At 40.7% G+C, this 22,239-nt stretch overlaps 1 protein-coding gene across 1 annotated transcript in view; it reads left to right on the top strand.

Annotated features, from left to right (window-relative positions):
- The first annotated feature begins 11,782 nt into the window (after positions 1 to 11,782).
- Positions 11,783 to 22,239, top strand: part of ZNF229 (zinc finger protein 229) — an 18,382-nt gene continuing 7,925 nt past the window's right edge. Inside the window, 5 exon segments of the mRNA XM_068527233.1 lie at positions 11,783 to 12,070; positions 12,737 to 12,794; positions 17,456 to 17,506; positions 17,603 to 17,700; positions 17,891 to 17,949. Of these exon segments, the coding sequence (XP_068383334.1) occupies positions 17,664 to 17,700; positions 17,891 to 17,949 (96 nt within the window). The 5' untranslated portion in view covers positions 11,783 to 12,070; positions 12,737 to 12,794; positions 17,456 to 17,506; positions 17,603 to 17,663.

The raw sequence follows: 22,239 nt of genomic DNA, 5'->3' as shown, positions 1-22,239 counted from the left end.
GGCACACGGGCTTAGTTGCTCTGCGGCATGTGGGATCTTCCCAGACCGGGGCTGGAACCTGTGTCCCCTGCATTGGCAGGTGGATTCTCCACCACTGTGCCACCTGGGAAGCCCCTGTTTTTGTTTGTTTTTTTTTTGTCCAAAGAGATTTCAGCTTGGAGCAGGGAGGGAATCCAGACTTTTTGATGCTGTTTTCAGATATGCCTTTTATATTTCTAAATTTCTTTTGGATTTTGTACTTAATCAATACCCTTTATTTCGTATGTCTCATTTAATGTACTTGATAAGACCAGTTAATCTTACCTACGCCTTTAGAACTTTATCTTGAAAAATCAGTATTCTTCCTGTTTGCTGAAAGAGGTTGCACATGGACTCAGTTTCCCTTTAGAAGATTTGATGAGTCACATCAGTAAATTGCGTATTGCTCTTTACAAATTATAGCAGCCTGGGTTCTTAATTGGAAAGCACATGAGCCAATTCTAACCAGTTGATTCAGAAGATATTAGGTGGCTTCAAGAACTGGCAAGAAAGACAATGTTCAGGGCTTCACAGAAACAATTGCTGAATCATGCTGCAGAGCCATGAGAGTTCCTCAGTGTTCCCAAAGTTCCTTGAGATATAGTAAAGAACTAACTATATCTTCTGATTCGAAGTCTGGGCAAGTGCCTGGTTCTGGTGGATCATAGGCTGTGCCTGCACCTGAGTTGTGTGGAAGGTTAAGATGCCAGGGCCACCAGTGCCTAGTGTTTCCTGGAGCGTCCATAGTTGTAGATGGGCTCTACCTTCCACTCATACTAATTCTTTGGGCAGTTTGTCATTCATAGAATTGTTACTCATTTGCTAAGCAACAGCAAAGGAAAAAACAAAAGATTTCCAGTATAGCCCGCCCTTGCCTAGCCCATATGTCAACATTTTCTTCACTCTCTACATTTTCACTTAACTTTAACATGTATATGCAGCCTCCTACTTAGCCTATCACAGCTGTCTTACAACCAAAAACGTGTACTCTCTTCCTCACCCAGGGCTTCATATCTTTGCTTCCACTTCCAAGTCTGGGATCTCTGAGTGGTGTCCATTCCTTTTCTAGTGAAAAACTCCTCATGTAAAAAGATGGTTCAGACGCTGGGCATTTAAAAAGGATGGGGGGATTATAAACCGGGTCAAATTACCAAGCAAATATTCAGTAACTTTGGTTGTGAGTAGATACGCAAAAGCTTTCTAAACCTGCTTTTGTAAAACCACAAACAAGTTGGTGACATGGGCAGTTTTTACTGCTTAGGATAATTTAATCCTTATTTGGATTTGTTTGGGGGTCTAACTAAATCAGTGTCTGTTTTATTATGCTTTGCAGTAAAAATAGTATTGTTACATTAAAAAATATCACTTTTGGCATTTGCCAAGTGGCTCTTCATGTTGGAACGGTAAAGGTGGACCTTCTATCTTATGGCCAATGTGGTACTGATTTGTAATCCACTGAAGATGGCATTTCAGTGGAAATAGGTTGATAAATAGGATTGATAAACCTTTCTGTAGTAGTTATATCACCTTTCTGGACTCTTTAACATCTTTTGTGTTCTATTGAGGTCATGACAGTCTTCATGATCACCTCCTCTCTTCTTCAGGGAGGACTCCTGGAATTTAACTGTTGGATCAAGTTCTTGAAACACAGATATTCCTTTTGAATATTGTTCCTCTTTCCTGCCCAGGCTCTACTAGTTACTCTCTGACAGTGTTTGCTTAGATCTGGACTGTTGATACCTATGCCTGTGGTTCACTGCACAACAGATCCAGCAGGTTGGTGATTCTTCTGACCAGAAGCTCTTCTTCTTGTTCTATATTTGGTTTGTCCACATGTTTCTCCACCATTGCTCACTTTCTGAAGGGACTAGGACCACACTACCCCTGCCAGATATTTTGTGGAATGCTGGAACTTTCTATGGGTGTAAGTTCCTGATTTTTCTGTACTCTTGAAAAAACTTCATGGACATGCCATTAACTTTAATTGATAATTTATTTTTAAGAAGTAATATGTAGCTGTGATCATAAGTGGAATGTGCTGAAATTTTAGTAGTGGGGATTAGGTTATAAAAGGACCAAACCTATGGAAAAGCCAGAAGAGGGTTTTCTGATGAAATCTCAAAACTGTTTATCTGTAGTTTCTGGTATTACTATTGTCTACTAATTATATGGGGTTCCATCACTGAAACTCTCTGCTTTAGTATTTATGTTGCACTGGGTAGAGGGAGTTGGAGTCTCTTTTTGTAATCTGGTGCTTTAATTAGATATAGCTGATAGAATTGATCATCTAGACCTGTATACAATACAGCCAGTTCCAAGATGTGTCCCCAGAAAACTGGATGCCCAGTCACCACAGGCTACACCCATCCCCAGGTGGTGTAGCCTCTACCTTGTATGAGTATCCAATCATGGTTCCTGTGTTCACATGGGAAGATGGGATGACTACTGTGTTTGGAGTATTGTTCTCTGTTACTGCTGGATAAAGTCCAGTTGCTTCTTTTTTTTTTTTTTTTGCATTTTTTTATACAAGGAAAACTGAAGTTTCTAGCTTTAAATGAAACTATAAAATTGTGGGGGGTTGTGTTTATGAAACATTCAAATTGGTCAGAAAACACTGAATGAGAAAAAAATGTTTAAGTAAAAGATGGCGACTAGGTTAAAACAAGAGTTAAATTGGAAACAGCAGCGTTAGTTCACACCCTTAAAAGCTGGGCAGCCTCTTGGGTTGCACATTATCCTGGGGATCCATCAGTGATGCAGCAGCAATTTGAAACCAGGGCTCTTTGGTGAGTAGCTTATGTTAAGGCAGAAAGATAGAAATGGGCTTGTACTATCTTGTGGATAATAGGTTAAAAAACACTTCGAGAGACATTTGGGTGGTGTTACATATGCCACAGGGGCCACTAACCTGTGTGGAATTCCTGCCAACCAAGCAGGAACACTTTGAGCATTGAGAAACCATTAGTCATGGACAGCTGGACCAAGGTAGGTCAATACAGAGCCATGGGTCCTTCGTGAGATGCAGTATCAAGTGTGCTGAAGAAAGGCATTCTTAATCTGTTCAGACTGCTATAACAAAAATACTTTAAACTGGCTGTATCAGCGTCTGAGGACTCACTTCCTGCTCCTTAGCTGCACATCTTGTTTTGTCCTCACAAGGTCTCTGAGGCCTCTGTAAGGGCACTAATCCCATTTGTGAGGTACCCTCATGACCTAATCACCTCCCAAAGGCCCTCACCCCCTAATATCACATTGGGGGTTAGGATTTCAACGTATGAGTTTGGTGAGGGGACACAAGCATTCAGTCCACAACAGGCACAAACTCAACTTCTAATAGCCTTCAAATAAAGGTGCATTATATTGGTCAGTCCCAATTGCCCTGCAGGCAAGTGTTGGTCATCATTAATTTTATAACATGTGAAGAATAGGCTTATATGGAGGTCCATACAGAAAAAAGTCACCTTCACTAGGATGAAGATCTGGAAACTACACATTTTAATCTCACAATGAAAGGGGCATCTAAAATTCCAGCTTAGGCCCCTCACTGACTGACACTGGAGGTTGATCGCTTCATTACTTGCCTCTGGTGGATAGGCCACGGGCTCTATAAAGACACATAAAGATGCCATTAATAAAGGAGCCCAGCGATGACGTAGAGGGGTGGGATAGGGAGGATGGGAGGGAGGCTCAAAAGGGAGGGGATATGGGGACATGTGTATGCATGTGGCTGATTCGCTTTGTTGTGCAACAGAAACTAACACAGTCTTGTGAAGCAATTATACTCCAATAAAGATCTATTAAATAAATAAATAAATAAATAAAAAATAAGGGAGCCCAGCCCCAGGTGTATTTGGTCATGTTTATCATTGAAGGGAGCAGATAAGGGGAAAAAAGTGATTGGGATTAATGATAACCTTCCATGAGACCCTCGTTTGCTCTTTGTTAAAACTTAGGAAGAAAACAAGAAAAAATATGTAAATGAATATGGCCCATTTCATCAAATGGGAGTGGAGGTGGGGCAGGCAAAGTGTAGATTATTTATCCAGGAGACAAACCATAAAGGGGGGGAAATACAAATACCAACTCTAAAGCGACGCTAAATATATGGCTGAGGGAGGCTTAGGAACTAAATATCTAGATAGAATTCTGGTCGATAGTTCTTTTTCTTGTGTGGTTTTCTTAATCCCCTTGCTTTTAACAGTTGCTTCTATTTTTCAAGGTTGGAGGGCCTCACATCACTCAGCCAGATGTGCTAGAACCTGATTGAAATATGGGCTTACTTCCTCTTGTGGAAAACAGTACTGCATCTATCAAACATCTGGGACAAATTATAATTGGTTTCCTACTGCCCCCCAATTTACACAAGTATAATTTAAACAATTTAGTATAATTTAAATAATTAGATGATCTAATGATCTAGAACCATCGAATTCCTAACCTAATCACCCGAATGCAGTCAATCCACCACCTACCTAGCTTCGATTTCCCCAGATGATAAGAACAAAATCTTAATTTATACAACACATATCTCAACTTAAAAAAAAAAAACACAAATTTTCCTTTACATAGGTGGTTCTTAAACTTTGCCATGCATCAGAATCAGAGGGAGTGCTTCTTATAACACAGATTTCTGGGTCCCGACCCGAGAGTTTCTGATTCAGTAGGTCTGGGGTGGAGTTTGGGGGTTTGCAATGATTCTGCTGGTCCAGGACCACAACCTGAGAACCACAGCGCTAGAACGGTTTTAAGTATTTAAATGGAATTAACTTATTATATATCTGGCTCAGAAAAGTTCTGAGTTCTGGCCTTAAATTGTGCCAAACTTTTAACTTTAAATCAAATTAGGAGAGGAAGTTTGTGTTGGGCAGAGTCTGGCAGCCAGAGCTGAACGAGATGAGTAAGAAGGTGTGAAGCCCCGCCCCTTCCCCCTTCCCCGCCCACCCCCACCCCTCCACCGCGCTCCTCCTGGTATTTGAGCCCACCCCGGCTTCTCTCCGCTCAGATCTTCCCAGGGGAGAGCAGCGTTCAGTCTGGGTTGTCTGAGACACCTGCACTTGGTCCTTGCAGAGTCCTCCCTGTGTGGAACCCGATTCAGAAGACAGAGGACAGAACACTTGGTAAGTCTGTGTCTTTTGTTTGTTTATTACTGCATTTGTCTCGAGACCGTGGTCCACCCCAGCACCCAACCCACCCCCGTCCTGCCACACACACACACACAGCACACTACTCTCCATTTGTGGGGTCAAAAAAAAAAGGAGGAGGCTCTGGGAGCTGCAGGCTCCTCAATCATGTCTTCATCTAAAGAGAGTGAAGTCCTATCTGGCTTCTCCCCTGAAGGGTCCCCCAGCCCTGACTCGCCAAACTACATGCTACTCTCTAACCATCCCCAGATTTCTGCAGAAGTCAGCCCATCACCCACAGGAAACACCTAGTAACTCACAGAACTCACCAGCTTCCTCCCCCATGTCCCTTATCTTTTCACCCACAGCCCTCAGAGAATCCCCTGGGTCCCCCAGCTACTGTCACACACTTTGCCCGCAGAAGGGACACTTCTAATGGCCGACTTTACCACATTGGCCATTGGCAGCCCTTGGCTGGGCAGTGTGACCCTCCTGCCTGATTCCACAGAGGGCCTCTTAATCCAGAGAGCAGATGGGAATGACAGAGTTAGGAGCACCTGATGCCAAGTACCACCTCATCCTTCTCCCTGATACCGTGGCCTTGAAGCCTAGAACCACAGTGATTGTTTGGGCCAAATAGTAGAGATACATAGTACATACAACTCCAAATGTCATTTGTTGGAGGATGCAGGTTGCCGTGTTAGGCTGACCAATGAAAAGTAAGGAGCAGAAGAAGCGGAGAATGAGAAATGAGCTGAAGGTAGCTGAGTACCCAGTTTTTGACCTTGACAGTGGAGGTTTCTTGATCTTTCACAAAGATCCCGAGAATCACTGCTGTGAGTACAGACAAGGAAAGAGCAGTGCAGGCCAGCACCATCCCTACAGTGTCTTCAAATGCCAGGAAGGTCACGATTTTGGGGAGACAGCGGTCTCTCAGCGTTTGTGTACTAATGACTTGAGCACTCCACATAGTGTTTCATATCTGAGAAAACAAAAGCAAACAGGATTTCACGTTGAACAATTCATGCTTATTCCCATGACATAATCATTATCACATTTTTTATCACTGAAAATACTGTCCACCTCTGACATGATTTTTGGATACAAAAATCATGTGTCAGGCCGGAGAACCCATGAGCATAATAAAGTTGTTACAGAGACTATATCAAGGTTAATACTGTCCATTTCTCTATCGGAAGTAATGCTTTCACCCACAATTATCAGAAAGTTTTATTCCACATTTAGGGTGGCTTTTGCTGTTGTTTGGTTGGTGTGTTGGTTTAACAATATCATCAAGGTTCACTTTGATTTCCTCTCTCTGCTGTCCACAAGAAATTCTTCAATTTATGGTTTCTTCTGAAAGTTATGTGATGTGGTCTACAGCTTTATCATTACCATTCGAACTGAGAGAGAAAGGCATCCTGTAACTTTTCCAGAGGAGCAAGGAAGAAATTTTCTAAGAATCCTCTACCACCCATATCCTTCAATGTGAGTGGTGGATGTAGATATCATTCAGTCAATGAATCAACCTTCAACCTCCGATTTTCCTGCACTCCGATGTTTCTGCGATGGGGCAGCGGGATTTAGGGAAGAGAACACAAGCTTTGAAGCCAAGAATTCCTGATTACAAATTCGTTTCAGCATTTCACTGGCATCTGACTGACTGGCTATGTTACTTGGGTAAGTCATAGCAGATGGGATTAAGGTTGCTAATCTGCTGCTCTTAATGTAAGGAGATTACCCTGCATACTGGTGGCCCAACATAATCACAAGTATCCATAAATTGGGAAGAGGTAGGCAGAAGTGTCAGGCCAGAGTGATCCATTGTTGGTTTTAAAGATGGAGGGGGAGGGCCACGTCCCCTAGGCATCAAAGTGAGGTTTCTAAGAATAGGGAGTTAGTATAGCTGATTGATACGGTTGCAATGTGGACAGATCCTCATTTGTATTCAAATTCCAAGTGGGCTAAATGGGAAATGAAAGGGTAGAAAATATAACTTCGGGGGAAGCACCATATGGCAGATTATATTTTCCAACAAATCCTCTAAAATCCATACTTTTCTTACACTGTGACTTTAACATTCCTCCCACTGAGAGGTTGGGGGAGGGGGATTGATCTTCTTTGCCCTTGAATCTGAACAGGCTTTTGATGATATGACAGCAACACTATATGTGACTTTCGATGCCAAATCATAAAAAGTGATGCAGCTTTCCCCTCGTTCTCTTGGAGCACTCACACTTGGAACACAGCCGCCATGCTGTGAAGCAGCCTCGGAAACCACATGGAGAGGCCATGTGTAGGTATTGTAGTTGACAGCCCCAGCTGAGGTCCCAGCTGACCGTCTCCATCAACTACGTCATGTAATTCCATTCCCCAGCTGTCAAGTTACCACCCAGCCTGTGGGTCTTCCCAGCTGAGGCTCCAGACATCATGGAACAGAGAAAAGCCATCCTTGCTGTGCCCTTTCCAATTCATGACCCAGAGAACCCATGAGCATAATAAAGTAGTTGTTTTAAGGCACTAAGTCTGTGGTCATTTGTTAGACTATAGTAGTAAAGGGGACCTGCCACATATCACTATGATCTATCAGGTTCTTTTTCTAGGCACTCAAGTATATACAAGAAGGCAAGCACATGATCCAGCAATCCCACTCCTGGGCATATATCCAGATAAAACTCTAATTTGAAAAGATACATGCACCGCTATGTTCATAGCAGCGTTATTTACAATAGCCAAGACATGGAAACAACCTAAATGTCCATCGACAGATGAATGGATAAAGAAGATGTGGGGTGTGTATATATATATACATACTTATATATATATGTGTGTGTGTGTGTGTGTGTGTGTGTGTGTGTGTGTGTGTGTATATATATATATATATATATATATATATATATAAAATGGAATACTACTCAGCCATAAGAAAGAACGAAATAATGCCATTTGCAGCAACATGGATGGACTTAGAGATTATAATACTAAGTGAAGTAACCCAGAAAGAGAAAGACAAATAGCATATGATATCACTTATATGTGGAATCTAAAAAAAATGATACAAATGAACTTATTTACAAAACAGAAACAGACTCACAGACATAGAAAACAAACTTATGGTTACCAAAGGGGAAAGGGGGTGAGGAAGGGATAAATTAGGGGTTTGGGATTAGCAGATACAAACTACTATATATAAAATAGATAAACTACAAGGTCCTACTGTATAGCACAGGGAAATATATTCAATATTCTATAGTAAATCATAATGGAAAAGTATGAAAAAGAATATATATACACATATATATAATATATATATTAATATGTGTGTATGTATATATATATATATATATATATATATATATATATATATATATATATATATATATCTCTGAATCCTTTGCTGTACACCAGAAACTAACACAACTTTGTAAATACTTAAAAAAAAAAAAAAGAAGGCGGCGAGAAGTCCTCTGTAAGGGATCTCAGCAAGGAGTTCGGATATTTGTTTTTAGCCACTCAGGACTTTTAAAAGGTGACCTTTTTTACTTAGAGCAAATGCAAAGACAGAGAAGAACAAATACTGTATGATCTCACTTACATGTGGAGTCTAAAAAGGTTGAACTCATAGAAACAGAGAGTAGATTGGTGGTTGTCAGGGGCTGGGAAGTGGGGGAAATGGGAAGATATTGGCCAAAGAACACAAACATTCAATTATAAGATGAATAAGTTTGGGGGATCTAATGGTCAGCATGGTGACTAAAGTTAACAATACTTTATTGTATACTTGAAATAAGCTGAGAGCAAATCTTAATGTTCTCACCACCAAAAAGCAAGGTAACTATATGGGGTGATGGATGTGTTCACTAACCTTATGTATCACAATGCAGACATATGCCAAATCATGACGTTGTATACCTTAACTTTACACGATGTTATTTGTCAATTATATCTCAGTAAAGCTGGTTAAATAAAGAAAAGGCAGCCCCAACCAAAAAAAAAAAAAAAATCAAGTCAAGAGCACTAAGTAGGAAAAGATCAATGTTTACTGGAAAAAAGTACCAACCATAATGCTTATATAAATATAATAATCATGAATGGTTAGTGATAGAGAATTGGGGGGTAACCACACCTCTTGCATTCAGTAGAAAAAGTAAAATACACATAGGAACTGACCCACATATTCAGTCATCTTCATACAGTAACATAATGGATAAAATGGTAGAGCTTCAGGAGATGATACCTTATATTGAAATACATATGGCTTGTTTACAGTTTGTAGACCAGAGCTTCCTAAAACAGCCAATTTCAAATTTTCCCTGACTGTCTAAAATTATGCTATTTCTTGTGCCCTAGCCTAGATTCGTGATTCAGTGGGTTAAGAGTAGGATGTTGGGCTGGGAATATATATATTTATTATAATTTCTCTGGAAATTCAGCTAAGTAGATTGGATTGTGATCTACTGTCTATGACCAAAAAGCAATGAGGAAACAAAATATTAAATTGTAAAATACACATATATATGTATATATACATAGAACAACACAGAAATCATTCAGTTAAAATTTTTATATGTCAAGACACTAAAACAAAAAATAATTAAAACCATCACTTGCAAGATTAAAATCTCTTACTATTTAATCTTGGTTTATAAGGGAATTTAAACTCACAATTAAAGGATGTTCATGTAGGGTAGAGGAAAGCAGCGATCTAAACAGGGAATATTAAATTTTATAGTTTGCCAAAATCTTTAGCAGTTTCCATAACCTTAAACGCTTGTTATCACAACAGCAAAATATAACCAATACATGAATCATAGAACTCAAATTGGGAAGTGGAATGAAAAATAATTGAGGATTAAGAAATCAGTAGGAATGGAGATAAGATGAAAGCAGGATAAACCTATAGGGGAAACAAAACAGAAAAAAAGAAAGAGCTTAAAACCCAAACAGCTGGAATAATCTCTAGAAGAAAACAGAGCATTCAGAATATACATTTGAGTATGAACCATAATTAGTATTTGACATGGTAACATTTCAAATCAGTTATGAAAACTGGACAAAGGATATATAAATAGGCAATTCACCCACCACTGATATATTAACATCTATTCAACATCTCCATAATGAGACACTGTGTTTGGTTTATCAAATTGGGAAAATTTCAAGAAAATTATTATGCCTAGTTTTGATACACTAAGACTGGAAGCATAACGTCATTGGCGGACAAGGTTGTAACATCTAAAACTAAACAATCCTAAGCAACCACTTAAAATGATTCCATTATTTAGTAACATGGAAAGCTACCCATGATATATAAAGTGAGAGAAAAAATAGTTCCAAAATATTATGCCAATTTTGTGGGGAGAAAATAATTTTAATACGTATTTACTCTCATAGGGGATCAAGAAGTAAACGGGCCAAGATATTAATGATGATTGTTTCTGGGTGCTAGGATTACAGACGACTTTAATTTCGTCCTTTTTTCTTACATTTTTCCTTTTTTTTTTCTTACTTTTCTCCCCTGTTTTCTTAACAATGACCATGCACTATTTTGGAATTTTATGTATATATGTATATATATAAATATGTAATATAATACAATATGTATACATATATAATACATATGATTTTTATATGTGTTATATATTTAATATATATAAATATATAATAATTATATATATTATATATAATTTACACCAAAGCTTCAGTAATGCTTTGTATCCCCTGTAAGGGATTGTGGATTTGTTTGAGACTATTGTCAGACTTTCTACAATGTGAACGTGTTAGTAGTGAGTGGTAACTTTTTAAAAATAAATTTATTTATTTATTTATTTATTTATGGCTGCGTTGGGTCTTCGTTGCTGCGGGCGGGCTTTCTCTAGTTGTGGTGAGCGGGGTCTACTCTTCCTTGTGGTGCGTGGGCTTCTCATTGCTGTGGCTTCTCTTGTTGCAGAGCAGGGGCTCTAGGCGCGCGGGCTCAGTAGTTGTGGCTCACGGACTCTAGAGCGCAGGCTCAGTAGTCGTGGTGCACAGGGTTAGTTGCTCCGCAGCCTGTGGGATCTTCTGAGATCTTCCCGGACCAGGGGTCGAACCCGTGTCCCCTGCATTGGCAGGCGGATCCTTAACCACTGTGCCACCAGGGAAGTCCCTAACTTTTTTTTTTTGAGGAAAGAAGAGTGTAGCGGCGCCCCAAAGCTGAGCGCTGCAACTTTGAGCGTCCCCCGCCCTCCGGCACTAGTCTGGCAAAGCTCCAGGTGCACGCTTAATTCCATCACCATCTGGACTCAAACTAAGACAGCGCGCCGCAGAGGGTTCTGGGAAGTGTAGTCCGGGCCCTCCGTAGTCGCCCACTTCCGCTTCCGGTCGGCGCACCACTGCTTTGGTTTCTTATGCCGTGGGGAGTACGAAAAGGGCCGTGAGTGTTCTTGGAGGTCTTTGTTCCGGCCGCAGGCACAGGGGCCAGATCTCAAGGATCTGAGGGGGAAAAGAGCGGCGAATGGCGGAGGGTCGGAACCAGGGAATTTCAACGAGCTCGGCTTGGCGAAGGAAGGGTTTGAGGAGGCGGGTCGCCGAGCATCCCGGGGTGGGATGGGGGGCGGGGCCCGGGCCGGCAGCCCTTCGTACGCCTCAGGCTCGGAAGAGGCAGTTTGAGGCCGGCAGCTCCGACTCTGAGACGGGCATCTCCCGTTTGGGAGACTCCAATCCAGGCAGTCGAGGATTGATGGTATCTTGAATTCTTTCACGGTAGCCGCCCACCCACTTCTGTACCAATTTCGGGAGATTTCTGTCTGTGAAGGCATTTCTGTAAAGAGCTGCTGAAGTTGAATCTTCATGTTCTGTATGTGTTCCTTGGAGAATTTTAAAGCACTGTGCAAGTTGTGAAAGATTCTTTTGCTGATGTATTGTTGCTGCGTCTGGTTTTTGTAGCGTCTGAGGTACACACAGGTTGAATTCCACTCTAAATGTCACATAGCTGATATAGAGACCAAACTAGTGGTTACCGGTGGGGAGAGGGGCAAGATTGGGGTAGGGGATTAAGAGGTACAAACTGTTGTGTATAAAATAAGCTACAAGGATTTATTACACAACACAGGGAGTATAGCCAACATTTTATAATAACTATAAATGGAGTATAACCTTCAAAAATTGTGAATCACTATATTGTACACCTTGTAACATATAATATTGTACATCAACTATACTTCAATAAAAAAATCCTTCCCCCTCCCCCCAAAATTAAAATGTCACATAGCATGTGGGAGTCACAGCTCTGAATTCAATTCGAGACCGTGTCCTGATTCTCTTTGTCTCCTGGGAGCTACAGTGAGTGCAGGCTTGTAGACAAGGCACAAAGCAGGGCTGGCATGGGCCCTTCTCTCTGAGTCCTGTAGGGAGGGTGGTCCCTTTCCAGGACACCTGAAGGAGGTAATAGGAGTTGATTACAGGAAGGGTAGGTTAAAGGGAGGAGTAGATTACATCCAACTGGTGCTCAGAGATTTTTCCCTGGGGTGTGTTGGGAATTATGATAAAATCATGTTATCTCATGGCTCTCTTTTTTTTTTTTTTTTTTTTTGGCTCTCTTCCAACTGTTCCTTTGCCAGAGAGAACTGCATAAAAGAGGAAGGAATAATCCCAGGTCTCTTGCCATTGGAGCTGCAGGTGAGTAGGACTTTGGTCTCTTGTTGTTGTTGTTTTATGTCAATGCTTGCTGTCTTCCCAAATAGAGGCCTGTTTTCCCGACCTCATTGTTCATCCCATGGTTTTGACAAATGTCCCGTTCAGGCCCCTCAGCCTTACCGCCTTCACTCAGAAATGGGTTTCTTCTAAGGTGGGGGAATTTCCTGGTGTCTTATTGGTATGTGCTCTCCTTGGCTCCTAGTGGTGGTTCATTTGGTCAGTAGATTGCTCAGGCTTACACTCTTTCAAGGATGTGCTACGTATAGGAAAGAGGTAATAGGAAAGAGGTAACAGTAACTGTAATGGTATGCATTAATTAAGCGCTTATTATATGACAGTTATTATGTTGAGGGCTTTCACTTCTGTATCCCTGGTCCCTGGAACAGTGTGTGGCATATAGTAGCCTGTCAATAAATATGTGAATGAGTAAATTAATTTTTCTATTTATTATTTATTTATTTATTTGGCTGCACTGGGGTCTTAGTTGTGGCATGTGGGATCTAGTTCCCTGACCAGGGATTGAACCCAGGCCCCCCCTGCATTGGGAGTGCGGAGTCTTAGCCACTGGACCACCAGGGAAGTCCCTGAGTAAATTAATATATATTTAATTTGCTCAGCAACTGCAGAAGTTAGATAATATTAGTCCCATGTTACGGATAAGAATACTGAGGCTTAGAAAGGTTAAGAAACTTAACAAGTGTCACTTGGCCAGGAGATGTTATCACCAGAAGTCAGGGCCTTTGTCCTTGCACTTCCCTCTGTACTCTTCTCATGCCGGATCTTTACACAACTGATTTACTTTCATGCGGGTCTTAGAGACCTTCCATGACCACCTGATTTAATGTTGCCCCTCCCAAACCTGCCTCCAATGTTCTGTCTGAGAGAACTTACATTCTGGGGGATAAACAAGAATCTGTCACATGTGTTTCCTTTTCTTCATTGCCCTTTTTGTAATCGCTGATCACCTTTGTAGATTTGCTTACCCACCAGAAGGCAGGCACCATAAGAACAAGTACCTTGCCCGTCTTGTTTACTGCTGCATCCCCAGTATTTGTTGTAGCATCCAAGATGTAGTTAGGCACTGAACGTATATTTGTTAAATGAAGGGATGCTTGTATTCCGAGGTTAGTGCCTGGGGATGAATGAATAACAGCAATGATAATAGTTTATAGAGGATTTTCTTTGTGCCAAGAACTGGGCTATGAGCTTTATTCAAATAGGTAGGCATGTGTATGTGTATGAGAAAGAATTAATTCTTTCCACTCTGCAGGTAAGGAATATTATCTTCATTTAACAGAAGAAAGAACAGACTCAGAGGTTTGTCATTCTTCTAGCGTTAGTACAGCTACCAAGTGGCTGAGCCAGAATTTGAACCCAAATCATTGCACAGCTCCCAATGTTGAGAGACAAGCGCTGTAACTTCCCAAACCTTGCTCCTTTTGCTGTCTAGGTTAAAACATCATAATTTCCCCATTTTCCTCAAGCTTCAACCCAGACTCACATTTGAGTTCTCCTCCTTTTCATCCCCATACATAATCTTATTCATCATAATTTTATTCATCTGTTATTTCTACCTTTGCAGTATCTATTATTCCCGTTACCTCTTCATCCCACTGCCTTTGTCACCAATTATTTCTGTCATCCTCTTTCTCCCTGCCGTGTGAGCACACATGGTCAAGGACGGTATCTTTCTTTATATCCCACGCACCTGTCACATGGTAGAATTTCAGTCAATGTGTGCTGTCTTCCCAGCTGGAATGTCAGCTTGAGTGCAGAATCCTTTCCTGCCCTGATCACCATGGTGTCCCCACACACCCCGCCTGGTCCTTAGCTTGTAATTTACTAAGTGAACGAGCTGGGGAACAAAATCCATTCTGCTCTATAACTGGTATCAGCAGACCCAGGATCCAGGTAGCAGCAGGCTGAGTTCAGGCAAGTCCCAGTCTCCATTTAAATATTTATTGAGGGGTGGGGGAGGGATGGACTGGGAGTTTGGGGTTAGTAGATGCAAACTATTATCTATAGAATGGAGGGAGAACAAGGTCCTACTGTATAGCACAGGGAACTATATTCAATGTCCTGGGATAAACCATAATAGAAAAGAGTATAAAAAAGAATGTATACATGTGTATAACCGAGTCGCTTTGCTATACAGCAGAAGTTAACACAACATTGTAAATCAACTATACTTCAATAATAAAGAAACTTTTTTTAAATAAATATTTATTGAGCACCTACATTGTGCCAGGAGCAGACTGACATCCCAGCCCTCAGAGAGCTCACGTTCTAGTGGGCGCAGAAGGACAGTAAACAAGAAAAACAGATGGAAGTTTAGATGATAAGTTTCATGGAGAAAAACGAAGCAGGAAGAGGGCTGTGGGAGTGCTGGCGGAGGAACTGGCAGCTTTAAGTGGGGTAACCAGGGAATGCTGCCACCGAGAAGGTGGTGCCTGAGTAGGGACCCAAAGGAGGTAGGGGGCCCGTGGACATCTGGGGAAAGGGGACGGCAGTGGAGGCCCTGAGGTGGGCGTATGACTGGTCTATTTGAAGACCAGTAAGAAGGCCAGAGAGGCTGACGGGAATGAGAAAGAGGAAGGATAAGTAGGAAATGGGGTCTTGGGAGGCCTCATAGTGTAAGGTCGTTTGGCCATTGAAAGGACAAAGGTTTTGAGTCAAGTGAAGGTTTTGGCCACAGAAGTGACATGACTATATTTTTGAAACTTAATTCTTTTATTTTAAGAAATTACCACCTCCACCCCAACCTTCAGCAGCCACCATCCTCATCTGTCAGCAGCGTCAGCATCAAGGCAGGACCCTCCACCAGCCAAAATATTATTACTCTCTGAAAGCGCAAACGATGGTTAGCATTTATTTTTTAATTAATTCATTTATTTTATTTATTTTATTTTTGGCTGCGTTGGGTCTTTGTTGCTGCGCGCGGGCTTTTCTCTAGTTGCGGCGAGCGGGGGCTACTCTTCGTTGCAGTGCACAGGTTTCTCATGGCGGTGGCTTCTCTTGTTGCAGAGCACGGGCTCTAAGTGCGTGGGCTTCAGTAGTTGTGGCTTGCGGGCTCTAGAGCGCAGGCTCAGTAGTTGTGGCGCACGGGCTTAGTCGCTCCGCGGCATGTGGGATCTTCCTGGACCAGGGCTCGAACCCATGTCCCCTGCATTGGCAGGAAGATTCTTAACCACTGCGCCACGGGGGAAGTCCCATAAATCATAGATATTCTTATAATACAGTTTGTGTAGATGTTTCAAAATATTGCTTCTGCTCATTACTATTTTGAAATTACAGTAGTTGATTCATTCTTGATAATTAATAAACAAGCACACACTTGACGTTTTAATATTTTTGAAGGTTGTCTTTCAGTGTAATTAGCTTTTAAAATCATCCTGTGTTTTATTTTATGCATTTAAAACATTATTCTGAACAGAAGTCCATAAATATCACCCAACTGTCAAAGGAGGTCATGGAACAGGAAAGGTTACAAACTCTGATTTAGAAGACATTTGCTCACCCATATCCTGATTTTTATTTTTATTTTTTAAAATTTATTTTATTGAAGAATAGTTGATTTACAGTGTTGTGTTAATTCCTGCTGTACAGCAAAGCAATTCAGTTACACATTCATATACACTCTTTTTCATATTCTTTTTTTAAAAATATTTATTTATTTATTTATTTGGTTGTGCCGGGTCTTAGTTGCGGCAGGCGGACTCCTTAGTTGCAGCACGTGGGCTCCTTAGTTGCGACACTCAGGCTCCTTAATTGTGGCATGTGAACTCTTAGTTGCAACATGCATGTGGGATCTAGTTCCCTGGCCAGTGATCGAACCCGGGCCCCCTACATTGGGAGCACGGAGTCTTAACCACTGTGCCACCAGGGAAGTCCCTCATATTCTTTTCCATTATGGTTTATCACAGGATATAGGTCCTGTGATATACAGTAGGACCTTGTTGTTTATCCATTCTATATATAATAGTTTGCGTCTGCTAATCCCAAACTCTCACTTCATCCGTCCCTGCCCCCTCCACCGGCAACCACAAATCTGTTCTCTGTGTCTGTGAGTCTGTTTCTGTTTCGTAGATAAGTTCACTTGTGTCATATTTTAGATTCCACATATAAGTGATATCATATGGTATTTGTCTTTCTCTGTCTGACTTATTTCACTTAGTATGATAATCTCTAGGTCCATCGATGTTGCCGCAACTGGCATTATTTCATTCTTTTTTTATGGCTGAGTAGCATTCCACTGTCATATCCGGATTTTTAGAATCCTTGAGGACAGGGATGTGGATTTTTTATTTTTGCAACCCCCAGACTGTTGCGTTAGTGAAGCTTTTACACTCCAGCTTTTCCTTCACAGGGCACAGGTCCTGTATGTTTGTGGGTCTGTACTCTTCTGTAAGGCCCTGTGTCTCACTGCGAGATTTCTGCTGCTGGGCCCTCCCTGCAGACACTCCTCTGACTGTACAGCCATCTGCGACATGCATGGCTCTCTGGATTGTGAGTTCCCCCAGAGCAGGGACTGTGCGTATAGCCGCTCAGTACATGTCCTCTGCATGAATGGCATCCAGAGGGTGTGAACTTTGCGGCCAGAAGAAAGAACTCAGATAAAGTCAAGTTCCTTCTTGAGCCCACAGGTCCCTGGAACGTGGAAACCAAGAAGCAGGCTCTGGAGAGTGGAGGTGGAGGTAGGTACTTGGGACCCCGGGTATCCATCTGAAGCTCCTCATCAGAGCTTGGACAGTCTCAAGAATGAAGAACCACTGGATCTTCTGCTTCTCCAGTTTAGGAAGATCAGAGGATAAATAAAACTGCTGGTGCTCCAGAAACCTAGGAGGGGTCACCATGGAGACTTTTTCCTCCTCAAGGCGGGAGGAAAGAGGTGAGAGCTTACGAAGGGTGGGGGAGAATCTAAGCCGGGTGTGGAGAGAGGAAAAGTGAAGTGGATGAGGAGTTGCATCCAGTGAAAAGAAACCAGTCTGTAAGGGGGCAGACATTCGTGAGGTCCAGGTAGGTAGTCAGAGCGCCCAGGCAGGCCCCACCCTTCTTAAGGCTTCTCTCTTCTCCTACAGCCCTGCGTTCTCAAGCCTCAGCCCTTTCCCAAGATGAGGAAGACAAAACCAAGTTTCAGGTGGGTCGAGTTCTCTTTTCTCTCCAGAAATAACAACGTAAGGCATCAGAGAGTAAACATAATCTCCCTCCCTTGGTAAAAGGAAAAAGAGGGGAAAAAAACATATTAGGTGAGCACATTACATTACTCAGTGCATTTATCCCCAAAATAGCTGCGTGAGAGAGGTGGTATGATTCTGCTTTAGAGATGAAGAAATGAGTGGTGAATCCTGGATTTGAGCCCAGGTCTGTAGGACTCTGTAATGTGCCTGTTTGCTCTACATGCGGCCTGTCAATAATGGTTTCATCTAAGGGCCTGAGCCCGCATTATGGAGAGAGGTGACTCCAAATAATGCATCCTCCTTCTCTGCCCAGGTTTTTCTCCTCAGTGGGACATTTCTTCTTATTCATTTCCAGATGTTGTATTCTCCATGTAATACACGCTACCAAAACTTATACCATGAACAAAGTTAAAAGACAGCATATTGGGTGAAAAAAGCTTCATGGACAACAAAATTTTAATATCCTTATTTTAAAAACAGGAGCTGGGAATAAAGACCTGAGCCTTCGTGTTCAGGAAGGGAGAAAAGAGGAAAAACAAATGACCAATAATCATATGAAAAGATGATCAGCCTCTAGTAATCAAAGTGATGCAGATTGAAACAAGATGTGATTCTTTTCCTAGCAGATGACCAAAGATTTGAAAGATCGGTGTTCACTGTTAGCTAACATATGGAGGAATGGGTACATCCACACAATTGCAGGGGCATTTCAGCCCTTGCAGAAGTTCTGCAAACCTCTGCTGCAGTATTTCCCACTCCAAGAATTCTAAGTCAGAGCAAGTGTTCAAAGAATGATCATCACAGCATTGTTTATAACAGCGAAAAAAAAAAAAAGATGGTGGAGTGGACTCCACGTCCATCTATTGGATTGGTGTTGGATTGATGGATTATTGTGGTTTCATTCGTCCTCTTGTCTCGATCCTGTGCTGCTATCAAGTGAGATAAAGTGGGTGAAAATATTAGGACATGGAAATATGTGCGCGTGCGCACGCTCTCTCTCTCTCTCTCATTATATATACACGTGTATGTTGTAACTTGTCTTTAAATTGGGGGAAAAGAAGTCAAAGTGAATGCAGAATTTTAAGTACCTTTTTCAATACATGATATTATTTTATAAAGCTTTCTCTAATGAAAAGAGATTATAGAAAAAAATTTGCAGGAATTCCCTGGCGGTCCAGTGGTTAGGACTTGGTGCTTTCACTGCAGGGGCCTGGGTTCAATCCCTGGTCAGGGAACTAAGATGCTGCAAGCCGGGTTGCATGGCCAAGAAAAAAAAATTTGCAAGTTTGAGTCATTTGCTTTAATTTTAAATATTATTGATGAACTCCCTGTAATGAGAGCTGAAGAAATTAGCACTTTTTAACTTCCCACCATCTCCTGATATATTATTATTATTATCATGGTTCCGTTCTCATCTGTCACCATCTATTCCCACCATTGGGTTGTCTCAGTTCTCTTTATATAAGTCGTTGCCCACCACTTGTCCTTTTACCACGGTTTCTTCATGCCTGACTAGTTTGATTTATCTGTCAGTTGGCTTAATTTCCTCCACAGTTTGTTGTCTTTTCCAAAGAAGACTTGTGGATGCCATATCCTCTGAGTTTTCCATGCTTAAAAATGTCTGTTGCCTTTATGCTTAAATGGCAAATTGCCTGGGCTTAGAATTCTTAAATTCACTCTCAGAACTTTGTATAAGTTGCTTCATTTTCTACTGGCATTAAATCCAGTGCTGGCCTTTTTATCATTCCTTCTCCATTCATCTCCTGGTGAGCTAAGTTTATTCTGGTCATTTTCCCCAGAAAGGTCTGTCGTGTTTATACTTGACAATATTTTGGCTGGGTGTCATCTTCAAGGATTTTTGAAAGCCAGTGACCCTTGGTCTTTACTGCCCTTGCTCTGTGATCTTTTGGCATTGATTAGTTCTTTTTCTCCCTGGATGTCTACTGTTACTATGATTTTTTTCATTTGGACCTACTGGAACTCATGCTATAAATGGTGTAACTTCTGGATCTATCTTCCCTATTCTTTAACTTTTCTTTTATTCTTTTCTTCAGAATTTTTCATTGTGTTCCAGGAGCCTGATCTGTTTTCCAGTTCACTGGCTTGTTCTTCAGTGATGTTCATTCGGCTGTTTAGCTCATCTCTTGAAATATTTTGTTTGTTTTTTCCAATCATAACAGTGATTTTTTTACACTTTAAGAATTCTGGTTATTTTTTTTTTCTAGCAATTTTTTCCCTCAAAAAAAAAAAAAAATCTAGTGAATGTACCTTTTGAGTCCTGGGTGTTAAGATTATTTTCTTAACTTCTTCAAAAGCCATTGTGGTTCACAGTTATGAGACTTTGCTCCTGCCTGACCCCACCTTTTATACCACATAGAAGGGTACTATCATGTAGATATTTTTTGGATTGTCTGTCTTATTAACTCATAATATTAAGCCTGTGCAGCTTAATACTAACAGTACTAGTTAATAGTTAATAGTACTAGTTTACGTATATTTTATTATAATCTTCAAAATAAAAACTTAAGTCAGATAATACCAAGGTCTAGAAGAAAAAAATCAGGCTTTCTCTACCAATTCTGTCCTCCCTGAGATGCCCAGCATTAACGAAAGGATGTGTACCCATCAGCCCTTTCGTCATGTGAAAAAACATATGTAGGTCACCCCCTTTATAAACAAATGGAAATGTGTATGTTGTACATGTGGTCCATATTTTACTACTTATATTATTCCATTCAGATTATTACCAATTCTAGCACTAAAAACAGTACAGCGATAAATCTCCTTTCATACACACGAACACATACGTCCTTATATCCTGTTGCTTTAATCTTTAAATTCACTAGTATAGATTTCTAAATATTGTTGGGCCAAAAGGAACACACGTCTTTTTAAAATTTTTAATATATTATTGCTGGAGTATTTGACAGGAAATCATAGCCATTCACGCGTTTCCCCACATCTTCAAGGATATATCAGTATGAAACATTGTTGCTTATCTGATGGAGGGGGGTGTGTGGCAAAGATCTCCCATTTTGTTTTTTAATTTCCTGCATAGTGGATGCGTGATAAGCATCTTTCCCTGTGTTTATTGGCTGCATTTGTATTTTCTCATCTGAATTGCTTATGAAATACTTTTGCCCATTATTACATTATTTCTAACTATGTTTTTAGGCGCTCTTTCAGTGGTAGCGTTGTTCACTCACCTATCAAAAGTCGTACCCTTGTTTTATCTCAGTCTTTACTTTCTGAATGGTGACTTGACCATAAAGAAGGTTAAATTTTTTATATAGGTAAATGATTTGTTGTCTTTTGAAAATCTGGTTTCATATCTAGTTTCAAAAGACCTTACCCATCCAAAGCTTAATCCAAAAGGCGCCTAAATGGTTTTTTAATATTTACATTAATTTTATTAAAATCTCTAATGTGACTATAATTTACTTTTGTAAATGGCATAAGGTTGACATTTAACTTTATTTTCTTCAAGATGGATAGCTAATTATGACAATGCCAGTTATTACATTAATGATTTATTTGCAAGCCAGCGGAAATACCATCTTTATCATTTATGTGTTCATTTATGTATTTATATGTTTGTATATATTATATATATAAATACATAAATTAATACATGTATATATATTATATGTATGAAGAGAGAGAGAAATATATCAATTGATTCATATTTCACATGACCTGACTGTTTCTGCATTCTGTACTCGGGTCTACTGAGTTACCTGTACATCTCTGCATTATTTTACTATTCATACTGAACACATACTTCGGAAATTCAAAATTATGAAGAAAAAATGAATAATGTTAAAATGAAAGTTTGGGTGAAACTTAATTGTAATGTTCTCCAAACCAGGTGCCCTTTCTCATGGTTGATCTTGAATGACTTTTTTTCAGTTATTTGTGTGGTCATTGGTCTGTTCACGTTTCCTTCCGTTTATTCCTTCAGCAAATATTTGTTGCACACCTGCTATGGGCCAAACATTATTCTTAGCAGACTTTTAAAAAATGAATTAGATATGAGAAATTAGGAACAGGGAAGAATACAGGATAACTTTAAGGTAGATGGTACTGTTTACCCCCAGAGGGTAAGGAGAGAACAATTTGGGAGGAAAAACTCGATTCTAATTGGGCTTTTTTTGGCTCAAGATACCTTTTAGACATGCAAGTTGTAGTTGGATATGGCAGGGCTCAGTGTGGAAGGCAGAGCTGGGTATAAAGATTTGGAAGTTAGTGGC

This window comes from Eschrichtius robustus, chromosome 19 (assembly GCF_028021215.1).
Source record: "Eschrichtius robustus isolate mEscRob2 chromosome 19, mEscRob2.pri, whole genome shotgun sequence".
Taxonomy (NCBI): Eukaryota; Metazoa; Chordata; class Mammalia; order Artiodactyla; family Eschrichtiidae; genus Eschrichtius; species Eschrichtius robustus.
The sequence above is the reverse complement of the archived record's forward strand: the minus strand, read 5'-3'. Positions and strand labels throughout refer to the sequence as shown.